At 30.8% G+C, this 24,524-nt stretch overlaps 3 protein-coding genes across 3 annotated transcripts; 2 read left to right on the forward strand and 1 right to left on the reverse strand.

Annotated features, from left to right (window-relative positions):
- Window positions 1-2,933: 2,933 nt before the first annotated feature.
- On the reverse strand, window positions 2,934-6,899 carry LOC113866770 (LEAF RUST 10 DISEASE-RESISTANCE LOCUS RECEPTOR-LIKE PROTEIN KINASE-like 1.4). The gene is made up of 3 exons (XM_027501569.1): window positions 6,317-6,899; window positions 6,122-6,214; window positions 2,934-6,033 (listed from the first exon to the last, which is right to left on the reverse strand). Exons 1-3 carry the CDS (start codon window positions 6,897-6,899, stop codon window positions 5,231-5,233), a joined length of 1,479 nt encoding a protein of 492 aa, XP_027357370.1. The 3' UTR covers window positions 2,934-5,230.
- A 4,344-nt stretch (window positions 6,900-11,243) lies between these two features.
- LOC113866771 (LEAF RUST 10 DISEASE-RESISTANCE LOCUS RECEPTOR-LIKE PROTEIN KINASE-like 1.2) lies at window positions 11,244-12,011 on the forward strand. The gene has a single exon (XM_027501570.1). It carries the CDS (start codon window positions 11,244-11,246, stop codon window positions 12,009-12,011), a length of 768 nt encoding a protein of 255 aa, XP_027357371.1.
- A 5,074-nt stretch (window positions 12,012-17,085) lies between these two features.
- Window positions 17,086-23,902, forward strand: LOC113867170 (LEAF RUST 10 DISEASE-RESISTANCE LOCUS RECEPTOR-LIKE PROTEIN KINASE-like 1.2). Its single transcript, XM_027502272.1, has 4 exons — window positions 17,086-18,202; window positions 22,080-22,112; window positions 22,217-22,480; window positions 22,575-23,902. The coding sequence occupies exons 1-4, from the start codon at window positions 17,374-17,376 to the stop codon at window positions 23,498-23,500; spliced, it is 2,052 nt and encodes a 683-aa protein (XP_027358073.1). The 5' UTR covers window positions 17,086-17,373; the 3' UTR covers window positions 23,501-23,902.
- Window positions 23,903-24,524: the final 622 nt, after the last annotated feature.

Here is a 24,524-nt window from a genome sequence, read left to right on the forward strand (position 1 = left end):
TTATAATTTTTTTTAATTATCTTTTAATCCATCGTTGAATTGAATATAAATAAATAAAACAGAAATATGTTTTAGTTTTATATAACATTTTTATCACATATAAATATTATATTTTTTTAATATATAATATTTATATGTCTTTTATTTAAATTTATACTGATATAAAAAGATTTTTTTCATTAAATATATATTTTCATCATTATTCTTTTTTAAAATTCAGATTTAAAAATTTTTATCAGATAATTATATGAGTGAAATAAAACAATTTCTATTGAATAAAATTTATATATTCTATATATATACTATATTACTTATAATTAATAAATAATATGAAATGTTAAAATTGCAGTTAAAAATATTGAGTCTCATTTTTTATGTACAAAAATTAAGTGAAAAAAATTCTATTATATTTTTTGAGTAGAAAATGTCATTTACCTCCAAAGTTGGTTGATTAGTCATTATGGCTTAAAGAGGTATAAAAGAAAATTTATTATTATTTTTTTAGTTTTTACTATTATTTGTATGAATTATCATACATTTATTAACATAAATAAAGGAGTTTAATAAAAATAAATAAATAGATAAGTAAAAATACCAAAATACACAAAAGATTAATAATATAAATTTTTTAAATATCTAAAAGAACATTTATATATAATAAAATAAGACATAAAAAAATATTTTTTTAAGTTTTTTTTTGTTTATGTGATATAACATAAATATAGTAATTTTACTTTTTTTAAGAAATGACTGGACTGATGCGTTGAATTGCTAATTTGTTATACAAATTATAAAATTAAAGAATAAAAATATTATTTTTAACATCTTTTAAAAGTTTTTTAAGATAAATTATATATTTAATTTTTATATAAGATTACTTTTTTTGTAATTTAGTCTTAATAGAAAAAAATTATAAATTAAATCTAATACAAATATTTAGTTTAAATTTTATAACATGATAGATTTAAATTATTTTTTTATAAAAATATATTTTATAATTTATTATTTGTATATCTTTCATATTTTATTTTCATGTATTCACTTATAAGAATTGAATGACGAAATTATAATTTAATTTAAAGATAGAAGATGCAAATACTAATTTTTTCTAAAAAATAATAAAGATTCTGAGAATATTTAATTTAATGGAGGGACGGTCCTAAAAAATATTAGCATGGGTTTTGGTATGGTTAGGAAACGGCAAAGCAGTTGACACGTGCAAAGTTTGAGTAGGTGGGACACGTGCAGCATGCAAATTAAGTAGAGCCGCTAACTACTAACTATGCCATCTCTTCATGCCTGCCACTGAGTTGTTCACTTCTGCTTTTTTTTGAAGCAACGTGCCAATTACTGCATAATGCCACTTGTTACTAACTCATTGTGCAATCTCTGCTTTCTCTTTTATTTATTTATTTATTTTTATAATAAATGTGTTTAAATGTATCAAACACAAAGATAAGCAAATTGTGTAGTCAAATTTAAAGAACTGGGTATTGATTTTACTTTAAATAAATACATTTGGTGAGACCATTCTTTGGAGTGTTATAGTTAAACTGAATGCAATTAGTTTAAAACAATGGTATAGTAACAAAAATAAATAAAATAAAGACCTCTTAGAAAGAGTGAATTTCAAAAAATTTAGTATATTACAAATATAAGTTAAAAATAAAAATTAATTTTTAATATATCACAATGTAAGTTTTAGTAAAACAATAATATTATTTATTAATTATACAATGATACATGAGCTATGAATTATGATTTTACTGGATAAAGGTCAACACGATCCTATTGGTAGGAAAAAGAAACTGAGTACCTATTCAGTATAATAGGTCGGATACCCTTTGTCAGAATTAAAAGGTAATTAACCTAATTAAGGATAATAATTAAAATATTATTTAAATCAAGAAAAGGGCCAAAAGTCAAAGCTGACTCAGTAGGCTCATTAGCCCATTGCAATACCTGTAAAAGGAAAATAAGAAATGCAGGTAAATGGTTGACTTTTCATTATTAAATATCATTTATTGTTCAGAATTGAATCTTAACTTCAGCATCAGAATATCTTTTGCAGTTATCCTCCCACGTCAGCCGCACTTAAAGAAACGTTACCACATTAAAGCATATACTTACATACTCGTGTTATCTTGATAGTAACAATTATTATTATATATTTGAGGTTAAACATCAATTATATAAGCCATAGATAAGACGGAAAAATATGCATGCAATGTCTCAACGGAGATTGGAGAGGGAAGATAATGTGTGGCAGTGAAGAATTTAAAGGGTGGGCCCAAGCTTGTGTCAATGTAGGTTTCTCACAAAAATTGAAGAAAGGACAATTATGAAAGGGGTGAAGTTATTATCAAATGGATGGGACCCTTAATGGTTTGGGGTTGTTAGACTTTACTTTGTCATTGTCTTGCTAAAGCTACCATCACAGCATTTATGACCATATTTATGGGTTCCACACACAGCATATTCTTATGCCATTCTGAAGAAATATTCCACCTCATGGGAACTCACTCAATGATCACAATCTTCCCAATAATTAATTAATTAATATACACATTAACATTAAAAACAAATGCTACTTAGTAACTGTTACTATTAAACCATTTACATAACTCTTCATGATTATTAATTTAACTAAGTGTTATCTCCCAACAATATGTCTCCTACATCTTTCACGTAGCATAAGCTATCTGGGCATGAGAATTGTGAGAATGAGAATTCTGTTTGAAATATAAATTTAAATAATATATTTTCAGGAATCTAATCAGTATAACGCATATATTCAATTTTCGTACAAAAATATATAGTGATTATAAATTTTTATTGACTATTTAAAAAGTTTAGTTCTTATCATTTCTTTTTTTATTTTTTGGGTCTGAAATTCTTATCAATTTTAAGTTTTTATTTTTGGGATGGGGATTAAGTTATTTTAAATCACTTTTTATTTGTCAAAATTATTTTAAGTCACTTGAGGAGATCCAACTATGTTCAAGGCCCAGTAAGTTTTTTTTAACTTTAATCTTGCAGCCCATCACAACAGGTCCTAAACGAGGTGAAGGTTTCCCTGCCGTTAATAAAAAAATATTTGATCAAAAAAATAAAATATCAAAGATGCTATATAAGCAGAATTTAATTTAAATGGATTATCAGTGTAAAGATTTTTTTTATACAATCACCTATTTATGGATTATTATATTATCAAAAATGTTAAATTTATAATAATTAATATAAATATTATATCCACGATGTATTTTAATTAGTTGATAAAATAAAAATCTTTACAATAACAATGAATCAAAATTAAACTCATAATAATGTTTTCCTTTTGTTTTTTTAATGTTAAATTACAGTTGGAACTTTGGTTATGCTTCATTAACCGAACATCTACATGTATGATTGTAGACGGTATGTTTGCAAGTGCCCAAAATCTGCAACTTTTCAACTGAGTTTTTCGTCCACAAGAAAGAAAAAGAAACTGTTGTTACACATTATATGGTCTAAACTTCACAAAATGGTAAATAGTCTAGATGTTAATACAGAATACTTTTTGCTCACTTAAAACTTTAATTAGAGATTAAAAATAAGAATTCAAGATTTTGATTGATACCCTCCAAAATGTGAAACATTAACTCGTGTTATCTGATTAAATCCCCTTGTTTCATGCTTTATGCCTTCCAAGGTCTTTAACACTTGTTTCATAGATGGCCTAAGATTCTTTGGACACTGCAAACATCGAAATAGCTAACTCAGCCACTGCAGTTATTGTTTTCATTATTTTATTGTTTGAATCAAAACACATTTTCTGACCCACCAGCTCTTCCAATGCTTTGTTCAAGATTTTGTTCATTGCGAAGGTAGCAAGGGTAACATACTGTGAGCCCTCTAAAAAAGCTGGTGTTTGGATGATAGAAGCTCAAACAAAACCACACCAAAACTATAAACATCACTTTTGTCACTAACCATGTTTGATGCAATGTATTCTTGATCCATATAAACATAAGTCCCTGGTGGAAAAGTTGAAGCATGGGTAGGATAAGATGGAAGAAACCGTGAGAACCCAAAATCTGAAATTCTAGAACTAAAGTTATTATCTAATGGAATATTACTAGGCTTTCCATCACGGTGGATAATACCTGAATCATGAAGATATGCTAATGCACTTGCAATTTCAATGGCAATATTCAATATAGTTGACCAAGATGAATGGCTAGAGTGTCATTGAAGATGTATTGATATACCAAGAGTTCTTCTTTGAGATTAGAACTGTAACCACGCATTGAGATAAGATGTAGATGGCTTAAGAGATTCAATACCTCAATTTCTTTTTTGAAATGATGAATTATTGTGTCATTTTCATGGAAACATTTGACTTCAACCTCACGTCTATCTTGAAGTTTTCTTATGCCAGTAAAAAAAAAACTAAATACATTTATATCATTTGGAAGAAAAGAAAAGCATGTATATATTTTACACACCTCGAAATATTTCTTAGTGAATATCAATTCAAGGAGGATTACAATTTGTTAATTTACAAGGGATATATGTACACGGGAAATAAATCAAGTATTATTTTATTTCTAGACATAAATTTTAAATAAAAACTAATGTTCGATTTAAATAATGAATATCTATATATTGATGTCCAATTTCCTTAGAACCAACTTGATTTGCACTGTACTTCTATAAAATCAATGCGTATTAATTTTGTTAAGACAACATACATACTTAATTTAAAAGGGGTTTTCTTAAACCTTACCATAATAAACAATGTCAAAGGCTCCCTAGCGGAAGATTGAGATGACGTGCATTGGGAAGCTGGTTGCCATCCCTCTGCTTTCTTTTGTAACTTTTACTAATGTTATTTATTTTTCTTTATTTCCCAGACAAAGATAAAGATAACACTAGTAATAATCATAATCATACAAACCCAGCAATTAACCAAAATTTAAAATCATACTACCACCTATCTTTAAGCAGATCAATATTAATTTCAACCATGAATAGATCTAAAGTTTCATATAAAAAATAAAATGCATTTGTAATTCATTTAAACAAAACAAAATTTAAAATACAAGTTGTATAAGATAAAGAAAGGTTATTTGTACAGCAAGAAATTTTATATTTCACCCTCAGATTTGATAATGCAATAAAAAAATCACCAAATGAATTATGTGATACCTTCTTTCTAATATGGCTTGGTGGTAGCATTGAATTAAGGCTAGGTTATCTGGTTGAATCCCCAACACCCTTTCCTTATGCCTTCCAGGGTCTCTAGCACCTGTTTCATGGATGGTCTAAGATCCTTGGGACACTGCACACACTGAAATGCTAACTCTGCCACTGCTGTTACCATATCCATAATGCTTTTATCAGAATCAAAACAAAGACTTGGATCCACTAGCTCATTTAATTCCTTGTTTAAGATTTTTCTCATGGAAAATTGTGCAAGAGTAACATAATCTGTGCCTTCCATTAAACTTGGGGGTCTAGATGATATGATTTGAAACAAGACTACTCCAAAGCTATAGACATCACTTTTGTCACTGACCCTCCCAGAATAATAGTAATCAGGATCTATGTAAGCAATAGTTCCTACTGGAATAGTTGAAACATGAGTAACATAATCTGGAAGAGACCTTGAAAGTCCAAAATCTGCAACCTTAGCAGTAAAATTTTCATCCAAAAGAATATTGCTTCCTTTTATGTCACGGTGGATGATACCTGATTCATGAAGATATACCAAAGCAGTTGCAGTTTCAATGGCAATATTCAATCTAGTATGCCATGGTAGCTTAGGACTGGGAGATTCATGAAGATACTTAGAAAGAGTGCCATTGGAGATGTACTCATACACTAGCATATGTTTGTTGCTATGGCGAGAACTGCAGCCATAAAGTAAAACCAAATTTTGATGGTGCAAAAGACTTAAGATCTCGATTTCTTTCATGAATTGCTTAATAGTTTTGTCTGTCTCCTGATGGAAGCATTTTATTGCAACCTCTCGCCCATCTTTAAGTTTTCCTAACACAGTTGCATGCCATTAGAACAAATTCATACACATTTTTCTCACAGGGGATACTTAAAATATGTGGTCTAATTAGCATCTTACCATAGTAGACAATGCCATACCCTCCCTTTCCAAGGCAAGTGTCAAAATGGTTAGTAGCTTCTTCAAGTTCAGCATGGTGGAATGTTTTGAAAGCTAAGGTGTAAGGTATATAATAAGACATTTAGATTCAATCTCATACCAACATGCATAGAACGTAGAGAGTAATGTTTTGAAAACGTAGATTCAATCTCATACCTTTAATTGAGTTTATTTCATATCTCCCTTGTTTTATGCCATTGAGAATCTGTAGCACTTGTTCCATGTTTGGCCTTAATTCTTGTGGACATTGTAAGCACCAATATGCAAGCTCAGCCGTAGCAATCATCATCTGCTTGATCTTCGGGTCTGTTTGGAAGCCAAGTCTTGTATCCAATAGCTCCACCAAAGCTTGGCTTTCAATTTCTCTTCTTAAGATAGTAGCAAGATTATTCTCTTCACTCCAAGCAAAATATGTTGCCAGCTTTGATGATAGAAGCTCACACAACAACACTCCAAAGCTATAAACATCATTTTTGACACTAAGCCAACCTTTTGTCACTTGTTCTGGATCTACATAACCAAAAGATCCAATTCTATCACTTGTAACATGGATGGCATCGACAGGAACTCCATCTGGGAGTTTCTGAGATAAGTGAAGGTTAGAAATTTTAGCACAAAAGTTCACATCTAGGAGAATATTGCTGGACTTTAAATTGCGGTGGATGATGCCATAATAGTGAAGATAGTCCAATGCATTTGCAGTATCAATGGCGATATTCAATCGTGTAATCCAAGGCATTTCACTTTGAAGATGAGTAGCAAGATTGCCATTGGATAGGTATTCATATACTAGTATGGATTCTTTGTAATGAGAAGCACATCCAAAAATTGACACAATATTTTTGTGAGGCAAGTAACGTAGGATAATAGTTTCATTGATGAACCGTTGCAATAGGTGGCACTTGTCTTCGTCAAAGCTTTGGACTGTAATCTCACACCCATCCTCAAGTTTGCCTTGAAGGTAAGTAATCAGTAAGAATATTTCTATTTATATTGTATGTATAAAAAAAACTTTGGTTTAGGGTGCGTTTGGATATACAACTTATTTAAAAAAGTTCTTTTTAAACGAGGATTTATGCCATAAATTTAAAGATGAAATTTATTGAAAATAACTTATTTTGATAAAATATATCAAAAAAACTTATTAAAATAAGTTGAAAACAACTTTTGAGATAAGCTACTCATAAACTTTTCCAAACAGGCTCATTTCTTACCATAATATTCTGTGGCAAAACTTCTCTTTCCAAGACAATGAGATTGATGAAAATTGTTTGTGGCTTTTGCAAGTTTCTTATAGGGGAAGATTTGCCACTTCAACTTACTGTGCTTTGGAAATGTCTCAAAAGAACTTCCAGTGAAGCAGCACTCAAAGTGATCACACTTGAATTTCATAATGTCATTATTGAAAGTTGCAGGTCCTTTGGTATGCTAAGTGAGGAAAAGGCATATCAGAATTGCAAATTTCAAAGTATATTCAATTCTATGAAATATGATTGGTGTTCAAAGCAGATAAGAGAAAACTTAGTTCGAATTAGATGAAAAAGTATGATTTATACATAGAATATGTTTTAAGTAATTTTAAATATTTTTTTTATCCCTTATTAATTTCTGTTTTGATAATAGTCCTTGATGTTTAAAATTACTAAATTTTAGTCTTTGTCATCATCATATTTTTGTTAAGTCATGATATGGCATGTGATATACTCATACGTCAAATTGAGGAATCATGACCAAACATAAATTAACAGAGGATAAAAGCAAAACAATACTATAATTATATAGAATGAAAACATGTATAAGCCATTGCTTCAAGGACCATGTACGTGGAGGTCCAGACACCAAATATTTATGAAGGAAACTCTCATAACTAAAACAAAAGTTAATGAGACCAAAATAAATTTTACACAAACCATAAGAAGAAAATAATCTACTTATATTTATTTAAGTAGTTTTTTTATGTATATCTTTGTGCGGACTCATTATTTTTGGTTGAATGAGATTAATATTGTCATTTACACAAAATCTGTTTTTGTAAAATGTACACAAAAACATACAATAAAAAATAGTAAATAATATTTCTCTATTAAAATGATAGCATTTAATTAATTTGGTAATATCATGTGGTTTTATTGTATAATCTTGGACAAACATTAGAAAAAAATTGATGTAAAATATATGATCACAATTATGAAGTACATAGCACTAAGATGAGGTTTCTTACCAAGTGTAGAACAAAACAATCCCAAGAATTGTGGAATGAATTATCACGCCCTTCAAAGCAAGCTCTGTCTATGAAGCAAAAGATAGCAAAATAGTTTGACGTATATTAAGATGAAGTTCTTAGTGATAGTACCAAAGCAAAATGCAAAACAACCTTAGTGATCCAATTCAATTGTAGTGGAAAGTCTTACGAAGTTCACTAGAATCTTCCTTGAAAAAGTGTTGTCCTATGAAGTTGAAAATTTTGAGGATCAAGATGAATGAACGTGTAAGCATAAAAAACAAAGAAGCAGCAGCGTGAGGAAGGAAGGAAGAAGGAAACTGCAGAACACAAGTCTGAAATAGTTGTATAGTCAAAAAATTTAGAGAAACAGTTGAGTCAAGAGAGAGTGATAAAGAGAAAGAGAAAAAGTGAGTTTGATATTTAGTTGGAAATAAAATTTAACCAATGTTTCAGTCACTGTAAAAGATTTATTCCTTTTCACTTTTTATTCCTTATAATGTATGTGATGTAGTTCTAACAAATAATCAAACATAGAAAAAGTGCACAAGATACTCAAATTATGTTTTGTGTAACAACAGTAATATTTTGCATTATGATTGTAGTCTTAAAATCATTAGCTTAAGTGATTTTTATCCTCCTTCAACAATAGAAGAAGAAAACCAATTCCTAGAGAAAAAAAATAAAGAAATAAAAGATAACAAAAAGAAAGAAGATTATTATTTTTTTAAATGTTAATGAAGGATATTAAAAAAAAAAAGAGAGAGAGAGAATGGTGTCAAAAATTAAAAAAAATGGGTGCTGAAAATTATCCTCCTCCTTTTTTTATGGTAAAAAAAATATAATCCTCCTCCTCTTGAATCTTACTCTTTTACTTTGGAAGAACAACGAATGAAGCACTCTTTTCCAAATGTCATAGAAAAAGCCCACCGTAAAAGAAAAGATAATAAACTACAGACAAGCATGTCATTTTCCTTTTGCTATCTCTTGGACATTGCGTTTATTGTAGTGGGCCTGTTTCGGTTGACAAAAAAAAAAACACAACAAAAATATTTAAATACACAACTTATTTAAATATTTATTTAATAAGATTTTTTAATTAATAAGTTATATACAAATATTATTCAAATAAACTAAAAATAATTTACAACAGTTTATAAAAGTTATAAATAAATTTTTATAAAAATTTTCAAATAACTTAAAAAACGAATAATCCTTTACTGTAATCTTTAAAATATGCAACATCACTTAAATTAATATTTAAAATTAAAATTTTAAAACAATTTAATTCTTATAGTTAATAAATATTTTTATTTTGAAATTTTTAACCCCTTCCTCATTTATTTTTTATTTGTTTTCTTCCCTTTTTTTTTATCACAATAACAGTAACGTTCAACTCTAACAATTTTTTTTAACCTATCACTAATATTTAATGTTGTACTTCCCATAACAAAATATTAACTTCTTAATCTCATGCATTTCTTTTTTCTTTTGTTTTATCTTTTTTTGTTTCTTCCATTTAATTACACTGGTAAAATGCTAACTTCTCATTTATATTTTTATTTTCTTCTTTTCTTTCAACCAGACCAATAATAATATTTAAGATTTTCAAAATAAAATTTTTAAATTAATTTAAAATGACTAGTTCTTGCCGCTTTTGCACTCAAGGTTTTAAAAAAGACAAATTAATTTAAAAATTAAAACTAAAATAAAAAGTTGTAGAACGATACAAGAAATAGAAAGAAAGAAATAAAGATGAAGAAAACAGAAGAAACACATAAAAGTGAGAAATTAGTATTTTAGTGACGTAAATAAAAACAAAAATACTTGAAGCTAGAGAAAGAAAATAAGATGAAAATATTACTATTTTATATTTAAAATAAATTTCACCTAACAAATTATAACTCCATTATTTAATTTTAACATTTTAAATAATAGAATATAAATTAATGTACAATAATTAATCTCATAACATTTAAAATTTTAAAGATTCGTTTAAGTAACTTGCAGGTTTACTCCTTTAAAACACTAATCAGCGGTTTACTATGTTGGCCCACAGAATATGATAGAATTCATAATTACAAATTGCAAAATTTGATCTTATAATAATATGCGTGTTTTAATTAATTAATGTAATTCCACTTCACTAAAAGCACTGAACAGATGCAACCAAAGAGGTTTATATTAATATTTAAGGGAACGTGGCTGCCACGCGTTTCTGATTTTTATATTCTTCAACTCTCATTTTAATAATCACCCCCAAAGATTCTTATGAAACCACAGGATTTAACACCAAGTTAAGGAATATTTTTTAAAATTATTTCATAAAATAAATAACTTTATGTTAAACAAATTAATATAATTTTGATTATAAAAGATTAATGTAGTATTTTAACTTCATTAATTCATTTAAAATAAAATGATTTAACCCCTAATATAACTTTAACAAATCAAGCTAAAAATAACTCATTGGACTTCATAGAACCGCGTATTCAGTCATCGTTCACTGAAATTCTACAATTTTGAACTTGACGTCACTTGAATTGAGATTGGTGCACCAAGTTCAAGAGTCTTCAAAATCGTCATGCCCATAGAAAATAGCAATAAAGCTTAATTACTAAATAAGAATAACACGTAACGAAGTAAAATAACTTTATAAGTACCAAAAGAGTTATGATATGGATTCTTTTCCCACTCACAAATGGACCCTCCTAATCTTTTTTCTAATTCATCAAGTATACCCAAGAAAATTTTCTTTGACTGTTTCATATATAATTTATAGCTATATATAACACTATCATCATCTCACTCAAAATCAATAACCAAAGTGCTATTAGCTTTACATATTGAGTACCCTTAGCCATGTCAAAGCCCTTATACTCCGTGCCTGCACTAGTCATCATATTCATTACATCTTATGCTGATAGTTCTGTTACATCATCAATATGTGCTCCTTCTAATTGTGGCAACATCTCCATTCACTACCCTTTTTGGAGACGATCCAATACCATGGTTGAAGAATTTTGTGGTTATCCAGATTTTGGTCTTGAATGCTTGGAAGACAAGGCCATCATCACTCTTCCAAGTGACACGTACTATGTGAGAGAAATAAACTATGACAATCATTCAATTACCCTTGTTGACATAGATGTTTTGAACGAACCATGTCCAAGGGCACAACACAATGTTTCCTTACACAACCTTCCTTTGTCTTTTAGCTCATTGGATGTGAATCTTAGTTTCTATTTCAATTGCAGTTTAAACCCTTCATCTGTTGATCCAATAGGGTGCTTTAGAAATAGTTATGATAAGAATCAGTCTTATGTGTTTGTGGCTGGTGAGGAACCTGCTAGTGATGGCCATGAATGGCTTATGCAATGTAAGGATCATGTTGTGGTGACAGTGCAACAAAATGAGATTGGAAGTGTTGGTTTGATCACTGGGTTTGGTGCTGCTATGAAGAAAGGGTTTGTGTTAGATTGGATGAGAGCTGAGGATTGTGCTGAGTGCGAGATCTCTGGTGGAAATTGTGGATATGATCAAAACTCTAAGCAATTGAGATGCATATGCAAAGATGGTAGTGTGGTTGCCAGAAGTTGCAAAAAAGGTACACTTGTTTTAGCTTGCTGAAAAAATATTGTTTATATTTCTTTAATGCAATCTTTGCTTGCTCGATCACATTCACCTAATCACAAGTAATAGTATGGATACACACATCCATACATCAATTGATTTTTATTCACTAGAACTTGGTTATTAATTATGATTCAAAAGTTAATGATACTTGAAACAGGTATATTAATTCTAGCTTGATTAGATGTTGTGGCTCGGTTCGGTTGCTTTATTTGATTGATTTTTCGTTCCATTGGCATTAATTAGTGCACTTAGAGTGTCCAAGTTTACTTCTTCCATATTTTTTTTAAGACATTTCATGATTTTGTATCTTAATTGGTTTTTTCATTTGACCTTGTTGTAATTCTAGTTGAACACAGATTGTGTAAGAATATAAAATTCGTCACATCATTTATGAATCCACCAAGTAACAGGCTGGACTTATTATACAAAATATGTTCACGTGTTATTAAAATTATAATATTTGTTATTCGAACAGAGAATTCGTCTATGGGAGAAACCATTATAGTTTAAACTCACCTTTTGGGTTCAATTTGGATTGCAAGTTATGACTGAAAACTCAAGGCATTTCCTTGCGGAATGAACTTGATCAGAACACAATTATGAAAGCTTTTATAAATAATTAGTTGCATAGCTGAGGAATAATATTAAAAAATTATTAGTAAATAAGCAGTTATTCATTAATTCGATTGATAAATTGAGTAATAAATTGTTTTTTAAATCGTATATTTTATCATTAATATTTAACTTTGATTTTCAATTTTTTTTTAATCTATGTATCGTGGACCTGGTGGGCATGTGGGTCCGGAATCAGAGGTACTTACTTGGACTTGGGCTTAGGACCTGACCCAAATGACTACTGGGTTGATCATCTGCAAGCCCGTAGTTGCAATGGACTTACGAGCCCAATTAGAAGCATAAGGAAATTCAATTTTTTTTGGGGTGGTTTTACTTGTCAGAGAATAGCTGAATAAGAATGAGAACAACTGAATAATATAGTCAACATATTTTGTTTCTATCGCTGACATAGTAATAAAAAATGGTGCAGATACAAAGAATGCTATTTTTATATACCCTTATCCCAACTGTGCATCATTATTTTTTGGGGTTATTCTAATATAAAAATATCTTAATTGAGAACATATAAAAACATGAATTAACTGCACATTTAGAATAATTACAAGGGGAAAAGTAGGGGGAGACTCATTCCTTTATTTCAAACGTAGAAGTAAAAACCATTTTTTCCTTTAAGAAAAGGGACAAATAGAAAAATAATAAAAAACGGTAGGTAGAGAGTTTGTTTTCTCAATTAATTAATATATTATCAGTTTGTTTCTTGTGCAATTTGTTTTGGACAACAATTTTCCAGCAAAGCACATAATGTTTTTGTAATGGTCAATGATCCAAACTTTCTTGGTGAGCAGCTTTTCCTTTTAGCTCAATTTTATATATTATATATATCTTGTCCATTTTTCTCTTATTTCTTTTATCATTCACTTTGATGAAGTTTGTGTTTATGTATTAAATAAAAGTCGGAAAACTAAGCCTCATCACTAATGTGACAAAGACATCTGCAGCCAGTGATTAAAATTTTACCCTCAGCACATGCTTGTAAAAACAGAATTTAAGACTGATACTACACTATTTTTAATACACTGTGATGAATTTTAGAGAAAATTATTAACAAGAATTTTATGTTAAATAAAACATTAGAAAAATTAATTTTTGATCTATGTAGTCGACCTCAACCAGATGCCTTTCGTTGTTGTTGATAGAATTAAACTGTACTACTACATTTAATGTTCACTTCCAAACCGTCAACACCCTTTTTATGAAGCCAACAAGCAAGTTAAACGTCATTTAGTTTGACTTAGATATATACTATATTGTTGTACTGTACTTGATCATTTGCCTCATCTGCAAAATTAGGCCTCTCTCAGATTTCTATCATTACTGCCACACATGCTTCCACCTCTTCTTTCACCTCCTTCTTTCCTCATCAAGACCCTTTTCTTCCTCTCTCTCTTCTTCCCTACATATTTGCCTAGTGATGCTGTAGGGTATACTGCATGTGAACCTTTCAGCTGTGGAAATTTCAGTAACATTAGTTACCCTTTTTGGAGTAACAACCAACCAGAATATTGTGGGCATCCTAAGTTCAAGCTTGATTGCCAACAAGACGACGTGATTATTGACATAATGTCACAGATGTTCCATGTCATTGATATGAACCCAACATCTCAAATTTTGAAGATTGCAAGGTTGGATTTATGGGATGTTGTCCCTTGTCCTAAGCAGTATGTCAATGTCAACTTGGATTTTGCTTTCTTCAACTACACTTCCAACGATGATAACTACACTTTGTTATATGACTGTGGGCCTATTCCGTACACATCTTCTGTGAATTTTGATTCTTCGAAAGTTTTTGAGTGTCCGAGAGGGGATGGTGTTAGTGATGCATTCTTGGTGTTAAGTACTGATGTGGCTAATTTCAATCTTCTGGGGTGCAACAACAGCATCAATGTCCCTGTTCTTAAAGCGGCTGCCAAGGATCTTTTGAATGTAGAAAATGTTTTAGATGAAGGATTTGAGATTGAGTGGATGGGTATTGATGGAGTCAAATGCGATGGTTGCATAAAATCTGGGGGTAGATGTGGACACAATGCATCAATGAGTGCATTCATGTGTCTCTGTCCTAATCAGCAATCTTATATTGATGGGGTTTGTGGCAAAAGCCTAGAAAAGTCACCATTACTAGCACCAACACCTAAACCATCATCAGAATGGGCATTGTTACCTCCTTATGCTCCAAATTATCAAAAACAGCCTCATCATGGTCCAAGTATGTGTTCTTCCTTCTCTGATTTTAATTAATTTCTCCTACTCAATAATCTTATTCTTTGGGATGGTGACATTGGATTTTTATTTTTTGAGGATCCAAATCCAAATGCGTTACATTACATCCATTCTGGGTAGGTAGAGTTCCATTTCATAGTCATGGAATGAAACTGTTTTGTTTGCGTGTTCAAAAGTTTTCTTTGGTTAGAATAGTTCCCTTTATTCTTTATTCTGTGTAGAGGTTTTATAATAATAGCATCGAGCTATTAAAGACTGCGTGTCCAAATTTTATAATGTCCTATATAGGTTTGGTGTATTAGGGTCAGTTGGCTTTCATTGACTTTTAAAGAATAACAAGTAATAATAACAAGCATGAGTTTTTAAAGCCTGCATAATGATATAGTAGTGGTATCACACTTGGGAGATTATTACATGTTACAATTTAAGATTTTATGGAAAGATGATAGCAACATTTACCTAACAAGTGGTACTATTTTTTTAATATAATTTTTTAAATATAAAACTTTGTGACTACCTTGATTCAAATAACTGACTGCATTACCAGAAGCATGATTTCTTCCCTCTTTGCTCTGTTCTCATTCTCATTTTCCATGGTTGAAACTTGAGAGATGGGTTAAGGAAGAAATTCTTAAAACATCACTTTTGTTTAATAGGACAAAGATGATAGAGGAAGCTTCACTTTTCATCAACAGTGTTAGGAGATATAAAACCAATCATAAACCTTCACTTGATGATAACTTAAACTTTGAAGAAACACAAATAGTAGAGCAGCTCTAGAACAAGCATGGCTACTAGAACCATCAGTTGGTTGAAGCAGACTTGGAGATGTTTATCTTAACACATTTAAATTTGGCAATCTAATATATGATAGAGATCAGAATGTTACTGTCACAAGGTATATGTTAATCCTAAGTGGATTAATATAATCAAAAGTAAATTAAAAACTTAAAAAGCTTGACTAAATTTTATAAGTCAGATAGTTTTGGTCTATTATATTGAATTCAGCTGATGCAAATTAGTAACTAGTTTATGCTAATTTATTTCTAAGCAATTATTAAGCAGTAAGGTTATGTTTCTCTACAAGTCCCTCATCCTTAGTCAACACCTCTCTCCTTACTTTCACTCTACCATCTTTTTTCCCCTCACAAAATATATTTTATTTTTCTAGGAATCAACCCTTTAGCAAAACAGAGGTATCGATCATGTTTTAAATTATATATTATAATTATGCTAATTTTTTTTCTAGGAATCATCAGAATGTTATTGCTTCGTCTTTATATGCTAATTTTAAATTATAACTGATTAAACTTCAGAAAAGAAATAGGGGATAAAAAATATGATACTAAACGATTCTTATATTCAATTTAATCTAATAGTCATTTCTACACCAAAAAAAGACTATAAACTTTAACTTTAAATATTTGACTTGATTTGTTTATACCTTCTTTTTTTTTCATTTTCTCTATTTAACCAAATGATAAAGAAATGTTTTTTTTTTCTTAATATTTCTCTTCACCTATTTTATTTCTACCTAATTTTTTTTTCTGTGCTAAGGCCCATATTTCTTAACTTACTGACTTAATAGTTATACTTGCTATTTCATCCAAAAAAAAAATCCCACCAACGAATTACATATGCATGGTGTGTAAAAAATTTCGTATATACAATTAAAATTTCTTTATTTAAAATATATACAATAACTATGCTATATCAATAATTTACAATAACAACAATTTATTGTAAAAAGAAAATTTTGACATGAATCGTTAGCATAATTCTTTGATTTGAAGATACATAACATTATTTGAACTGGATTAAAATATAAAAACAACGACAAAAAATACGTAGAATTTATAAATTACATGTGAATTTACAAGGAAAGAGTTAACTGCTTGTTTTTTTGGCTTGCTAAATAAGGCTTGATTTCAAGTAAATAGAACAGAAAATACGTATTGCTTGTTATTTGTTACTAACTCCCTTACCTCTTTGTATTAAAAAATATTAATCACTGTGCAATTTAAAGACAAATCTAATAAAAAACAAATAAATTGACAACAAAGTATGATAGCACTAATTAAAAATTAAAGAGAAATGTAATAAAATACTAAGAAATTGAAAATAAATTATAACAGTACTAAATTAAAATGCTTAAAGCAATGAAGGAAAAGTAGAAAACTGAGTGGCAGTTTGGTCTTTTAGAAAATTTGAACTCGATATTCTTTTGGTCAAGTCAATGGCATATAGAGAGAAGTAGGAAAGTGAGGTGTAGTTTCGTGGGTGACTCTCGTTTTCTATAACCCTATCAACTATGGCCTGCCATTAATGCCAATGCATTTCTTGTTCTCTACGGTCAACACAACACAACACGTCCTTCCTTCATTCCTTCTTATTAGAGATTGGGAATTGCTTTATATTATATGGTGATGGGTGATGCATATGATATATAAAACAGAGTGTAGTAAGTGAAAGAAAAGAGCTTGGCTTGGCCTTGCACATAAGAATGGATCATCACATCCGTAACACACCCTTACTCCTCACAACCATAGCCACCATCTTTTTCTTCATCTTAACAAATTTGGCACAATACCACTGTGATGAAGAAGACACCAAATACAGTAATTGTAGCAGGCCTTACATGTGCGGAGGTGTGACCGCCTCATACCCTTTCTGGGATGGTCACATGAGACCCCAATATTGTGGGCGAGGTGGCCCATTCAAGCTCTCATGTGACGAGAATAAGGATAGTTCGATTCAGATGGGCAACCAAAGTTTCTTTGTGCACAACATTAATATACTCAACTACACCATCAAAACGGGGAGGGAAGACATTCCTTATGGTGAAATCGAAGAGCGTGTTTGTTCTAAGGATTTTGCCAACCTTAGTTTGGACCCAACTCTCTTCAAGTATACCGAAAATGTACACAACATCACCATATTCTTGAATTGTTCCTCTGGAGTTTCCAATAATGGTGTTGGACACTCTTTTCTGTGTCCATATCATAGTTATCAGAATCAAGATGCTTTCTTTGTGGATGAGGATGATTCAGACAAAGATATAGAGCAACTATTTAATGCCTGCAACCGTAGAATCCAAGTGCAGGCTTTACGCAACATTCCTCATTATGGTGGTCCTGAAAGTGGAATTAATGCTCTTAGAGATGCTTTCATTGGTGGGTTTGAGGTGAAATATAATGCTAGCTCTCAAGAATGCATAGAGTGCACGGAGAGTAAAGGAGCTTGCGGAGGGAAAGGAAGCAATGAATTTACCTGCTATTGCCGGGATGGATTTGATGCTTTGAATTGCAATGGTCACAGTGATGAATATAAAAGTATGCTTTTCCTTTACCCTCTTCTATCTCTTATCTACAATTCAACTTCTTCATTTAAAGATACAAACACAAATTTTCAAGCTAGCGTCTTACTTTATTCATTCATTCCAGTGCCCATTGCAAAATCTATATTCTGTAGTACCACATACAAATACAATTTCTGCTTCACCCAATAATCATCTCCTCAGTTTCTGAAGTCCCATGCGAATCTGGTTGTTGTAGCTGAGAAGTATGGTGTAAAATGCAAATTTGAATCGGTATTTTTTTATAGTAACGTGATATTGGGGGAGAGAGTCACAATTTTTATGACATAATGATTCACAGAAAGTCTCACTTCTCTTTCCAATCGAAATCCCCTGCCTCTTAGGTGCTTACTCCTTTCTTCAGAGTCTCTTCCAAATATACAATTCAACTTCTTCATTAAAATATACAAACCTCATTTTTCTAGAGTTGAACTAACTAATGTCATGCTTTATTCATTCATACCAGTTGCCATAAGAATATCTATATTCTGCAATGCCATATATAAATATAGTTCCTGCCTCAGGCCTCCTAGTGGGAATCTAAAGTAGGGTCATTTGTTTTATCTTTTTAAAAAAAGTAATTTTAAGAATATATAAAAAATATTTATTTTTAGAGAATTTTATAAAAATTAAAAGTTATATTTTGTATGGTTACAATTATAAAAAAAAATACTTTTTTTTTATTTGAATGGGTGGTTATGATTTCAACTTTTTCTTTAGAAGCTATTCAAAATAACTTCTTGAAAAAGCTAAAATTAGATTTTTTTTAATCTTAACCAAACAATCCCAAAAACTCAAAAATAATTAATATATATATATATATATATATATATATATTTTAAAAAAATACTTTTCTATAAAAATTCTGAAACAAACAGGCTCGTAAATATTCTCAATTTCTTCAGTAAGTACCATGCGCCCATGTTTTTAATTTCTTAATTATTATTTATAGGATATTAGTGAGTATTTTTCAGTTGTTGATCATCAATTACTTCAAGAATGAGTTAATAATAATAATAACAATAATAATAATAATAATAATAATAATAATAATACAAAGGTATTTTGTGCAGTGACGATTACGTTTGTGAACCTGAGTGTGAGAAAAGCCAGAGTCGTGGTTGACTACGTTGTTTGTTTTTCTAGGTCCTTGTCTACAATACAAGTACTGGGTTGCAGCTTCCATTAGACCAAATACCTTCCTTTGAACAAGTCAATCATCCAATCAAATGATTTCCAATAATTTTTCTCTTCACCTATACTTCATTTGGTTCTCCCTCCTTTCACCATACGTATCAATTTGTACATAGGGCTAAAAATGTATCTTTGATTTTAACTATCTTCCGTTTTTCCTGAATTTTTCTTTTATAACCCTTTATGTCATCTAGTATTATTATTCTCAAAAATAATGCTGCTGTTGTCTCATTGAGTGAGATGTCCATGAATTCATTTTCTGAAACAATTATCAATGTTTTAAATTATTATTAAGATATAATATACAGTATGATAAATGCTATAAATATTTTAGTTAGTCGTTACTGGTAAAAAAGACTTCTAACCAACTATTTTACTAGTACAAAAGAATTTTAATTAGGATTTATTTGATTGAAAATTTTGCATGTTAGTGGGGCCAAAGAAATCAATTGGTTGAGGCTTCTCTCATAAAAGTGACATAACAGAGAAATAAAATGGCATGGCGTGATGATGTTATTTATTACTATATCTTAAGGGTATAGTGGTGATTTTATTTGTGTGGCAAGTCTTCATTTTCCTTCTTTCTGGTCCAACACGTCTTTCACCATCATGGACTTCATTTTCAGCTTTCTTCTACTTTTAAGAATATTAAAAGTATTGATGTTTGAAACCGGCTTTACTTTCTCCATTTCCCATTGCAAAATCCTCGCTCAAATTAAAATCACCACTCACACTGACTAATCAATTTTAAGTTATTACTGTTTACATAACTTTATATAGTCTCAACTGTGCAAATTTTATGTACATAACTTTATATCTAGATATAAATAAGTGCATCCAACAATATTTAAATGAAGCAATATATACAGTTGCATGCAGATATAGCAGCAACGTATATATGTAGAAAGAAAGACTACAACACTGTACATCCTATAGTTGCTTTTAAATTTGTTCTACAGGTATGGAAATAATAGGACCAACCATAAGATAAAACCAATTATTGGCTATTGATCTGTATTATAATGAATACTAAACTTCTAACTTAGCACTTGCTCACTAATTGATTTATTCATTTATTACACATAAATCAATGATTGATAGATAAGTATTGCCTGCAGAGATTTATTTATCTACCTTGCAGTATCACTGTGATGTCACCATTTTCTCAATTGTATTTGTTTTAGGTATATACTTATTATATTACTACAAAGAAAATGGACTCTGCAAACTTCTATTGCAAGATCACTTCACCTACTTTCCATTGTGGATGTTCAACTTTTGACTAGTTATTATGCACACCCACCCATAAAACTACAAAAACGCCCTTAACAATTTCAAAATACAACTATTTACTAACTAGTACAGGAAAACAAAGATTAGGAGTTGGCCTACTTCTCATCTTTGTAAAGGATCCAATCTATGGTTATCTGATTTTTTAACTTTTGTTAAGTCTTCCTCTATCTTTTCAAACACCAATCATAAACCCCTTCACAAAATAGTAGCGTATTTTCTTGTAAAATGTTCCACATTACATACCTACCAACAGCTTTGAAATTTTGTCCAACATCCAAATTCTCTTCTTCTCTGAAACCTTATCAAATATCTAGCACCAAATGATCCTTCAAGTCTTCTTCCATTACAATAAACCTCAATTACACATTATTATCACCATTACAGTCCTCTTGGTTACCACTGTTCTATCTGCTAATCCAAAATTTGAGGCCTGCACACCTCAAAGCTGCGGAACTGGCCCAACCATAAAGTATCCTTTCTGGATTCCTCATGAACAAGAATCATATTGTGGCTGTCCTCACTTTGAGATCACCTGCATGGACAAAAATCCAATTCTCAAAACTTCTAATTACGATTTCTTAGTAAAAGATATCTTTTACTCTAACTCTTCATTTACTGTGGCCAACATAGATATCTATGAGGATAAGTGTCCTGCTCCTATGTATAATTACAGCCTTGATCAAACTCCTTTTACCTTTAGTTCTGAAAATGCCAATCTCTCTTTTTTCTACAGTTGTACCACAGAACCTATAGATTACCCTACTTACGAAGTGGATTGTGCTAAAAATGCTACACATTATTCTTTTGCTGTTTTTCATAAGGAGGCACTGGAGCACAAAAATTACTCCTTTAATGAGTGTCAGTTTATGGTTAATGCACCATTGAACATGAATGCTGTTGTAAATTTCACAAGCTTATTGAGAATGAATTACACTGAAATTTTGAAGATGGGGTTTGTTTTGAATTGGACTGCACCTGATTGCCAACACTGTGAGAAAAGTGGTGGACACTGTGGATTTGCTGGCAATCAGTTCCTCTGCTTCTGCAAGGATAAGTCCTACTTAAAAATTTGTGGTGATGGTAACACATTTGGAAATATTCTGATAATACCTTTTTAGTCTCTAAAGCTACCATTTTTTAAAGTTTCTATTCTAATACAAATAGTTCTTATGGCTATCTTTGTCATACAATTTTTGGTACATTAAGGCATAGCTGTTAGTCCATTAGTTCTTACTTTCTTTATGAAGCCTTTGTTGAAAGTAGATATATATACATGTCTGTGTTTGTTAGATTAAAGTTCAGCATCTTCCTTGAATTGGCACAAACACAATGCTAACTCATCTTTGCTTCCATGCGAACTGTTGCAGGCAGATTGAATCGGAAAAAGGGAATCATTATAGGTAATAGATCTACTTTTCCTTGAAATTTTATTATTTATTGTTTTTCATGTATTTGTCTCATTAATAATAGTATATTAATTGAAATTTCCTGTTGTTCTTCTTAGGTGTTTCTTCTCTGTTTGGAGTATCACTTGTAGCAATCATTGGCTATTTCTTATGGCAGCGCCGAAAGAAGAATAGTTATGCAATGCCATATATACAATCTCGGAGCCTGTCTTCTGATCCATCACTGAAAGACACTGAGAAGGGAAGTCTAAACTTTGCGCCTGGAGTGCACCTCTTCTCCTATGATGAACTTGAAGAGGCCACAAATTACTTTGACTCGTCTAGAGAACTAGGAGAAGGGGGATTTGGGACAGTGTACTTTGGTAAAAGCTAGCATCCTTTGTTGTATCTCAGTTATTTTTGTGCTTCCAATGATAATTGACAAAGGTTTCTATCTTATGATGTTTATTTGTCTAGGAAAACTACGTGATGGCCGTTGTGTTGCAGTGAAGAGGTTGTATGAGAACAATTGCAGGAGAGTTGAGCAATTCATGAATGAAATTAAGATCCTAGCTCGGTTAGTCCATCCAAATCTTGTGTCACTATATGGATGCACCTCTCGCCACAGCCGTGAACTTCTGCTTGTATATGAGTACATTTCTAATGGAACTGTTGCTGATCATCTTCATGGTGGAAGAGCCAAACCAGGAAACTTCCCTTGGCATATTAGAATGAACATTGCTGTGGAGACTGCAAGTGCATTGAAATATCTTCATGTTTCCGATATTATCCACAGAGATGTGAAAACCAACAATATACTTCTTGATGATCAATTTCGTGTCAAAGTAGCAGATTTTGGACTCTCACGCCTTTTTCCAAACCTTGTCACTCACATTTCAACAGCTCCACAAGGAACTCCAGGTTATGTGGATCCAGAATACCATGAATGCTACCAGCTTACCATCAAAAGTGATGTTTATAGCTTTGGAGTGGTGCTAATTGAGCTGATATCATCGTTGCCTGCGGTTGATATCACGAGACATAGGCATGAAATTAATTTGGCCAACATGGCCATTAACAAGATTCATACTCAGGCACTGCATGAGCTTGTAGACCCTACACTTGGCTTTGAATCAGATTATAAGGTAAAGAAAATGATAAATGCTGTGGCTGAGTTAGCATTTCAGTGCTTGCAGAGTTCCAAAGATATGAGACCTTCTATGGATGAAGTGTATGATACTCTCAAGGATATACAAAGTGGAAGCAATCATAAAAGCCAACCTGAGGTAATGGATATCTCAAGTTCAGCTGATGATGTTGTGTTGCTGAAGGATGATCCACCCCCACCGTCACCTGATTCTAATGCTGTGAGCAAATCTACAACACCAAATGCTAGTGGATAAGTGAATCTTCTTTCACATTTCAAGAAGTTAACTTTATCGAAGTTTATATACGCAGAGTTAGCATCACACTGGAAGCATCCACCAATTATAACCACCTGAGTTATGTCATCTGCTTATGCAGATAACTTTTCGGATTGAGATGTATAATATATAGATGACAAAGCTCAGCTGCTATGGTTATGGATTTTCATCTTTTTAATAAATATTATTAATTTTTTTTTCTCTACCAATTACGAAAAATTGAATTGTAAGATCCACCCAAAACTCTAATCTCAAGAAGCAGAGCTTCCCAAGTAGCTATTTTTTAATCTTTTCTGTTTAATATTGATCGCTCAGTGGAAATGCATTTTTAGATACATAAAACTTACATGCTAGTGTAAATTTGAAGAAATAGATTACAAGATAAACAGTGCCTTCAGTGTAAAGTAGTATAAACCTTGCTTCTATATATTTTAGAGAAAAAAGTTTTCTTTTTTAATTTTCTGATGATTTTTTAAGAAGTGATTATTCTTACAATTTTTAAGTATCCACATATAAGCACTTTACATTCATTTTCTTTTGTTGTACGAAGTGCGAACAAAATATTTTATAGTAAGGTCTGAAACTAAAAACCAGATAAGGCTTTTTTAACATCCAAACCAAAACCAAAAGTTAAAAAAGAATAAACGAAACCAGATAATTGGAGCACTCTATACATGTCATGTTACAACACATCATTTTTTTTGTGATTGCTGAAAATTATGGCAACAGTGCAACAATGTGCCAACAAAGGCAGATTGAGGTTTCAACAAGGGTGAAGGTAGGTCCATCATCCACTCTTGACAAATCCATAAAATTAGTCTGAACCTTCAGTATACCTAATTTTATTCATCCATTACTTGCTCGCTATGTTGAATGGATACATGAATATTTTATAATTTAAAAAAAAAATAAGATTAAAATTGTTTCTGTAAAATATCTAAATAAATTTAAAAAGAAACTAATTTGATCATCTTTAAGTGACAACGTTTTGTTGGTTATCTCA

The sequence above is a fragment of the Abrus precatorius genome, unplaced genomic scaffold (assembly GCF_003935025.1).
Source record: "Abrus precatorius isolate BTA unplaced genomic scaffold, Abrus_2018 Scaffold5, whole genome shotgun sequence".
In the NCBI taxonomy this organism is placed as follows: Eukaryota; Viridiplantae; Streptophyta; class Magnoliopsida; order Fabales; family Fabaceae; genus Abrus; species Abrus precatorius.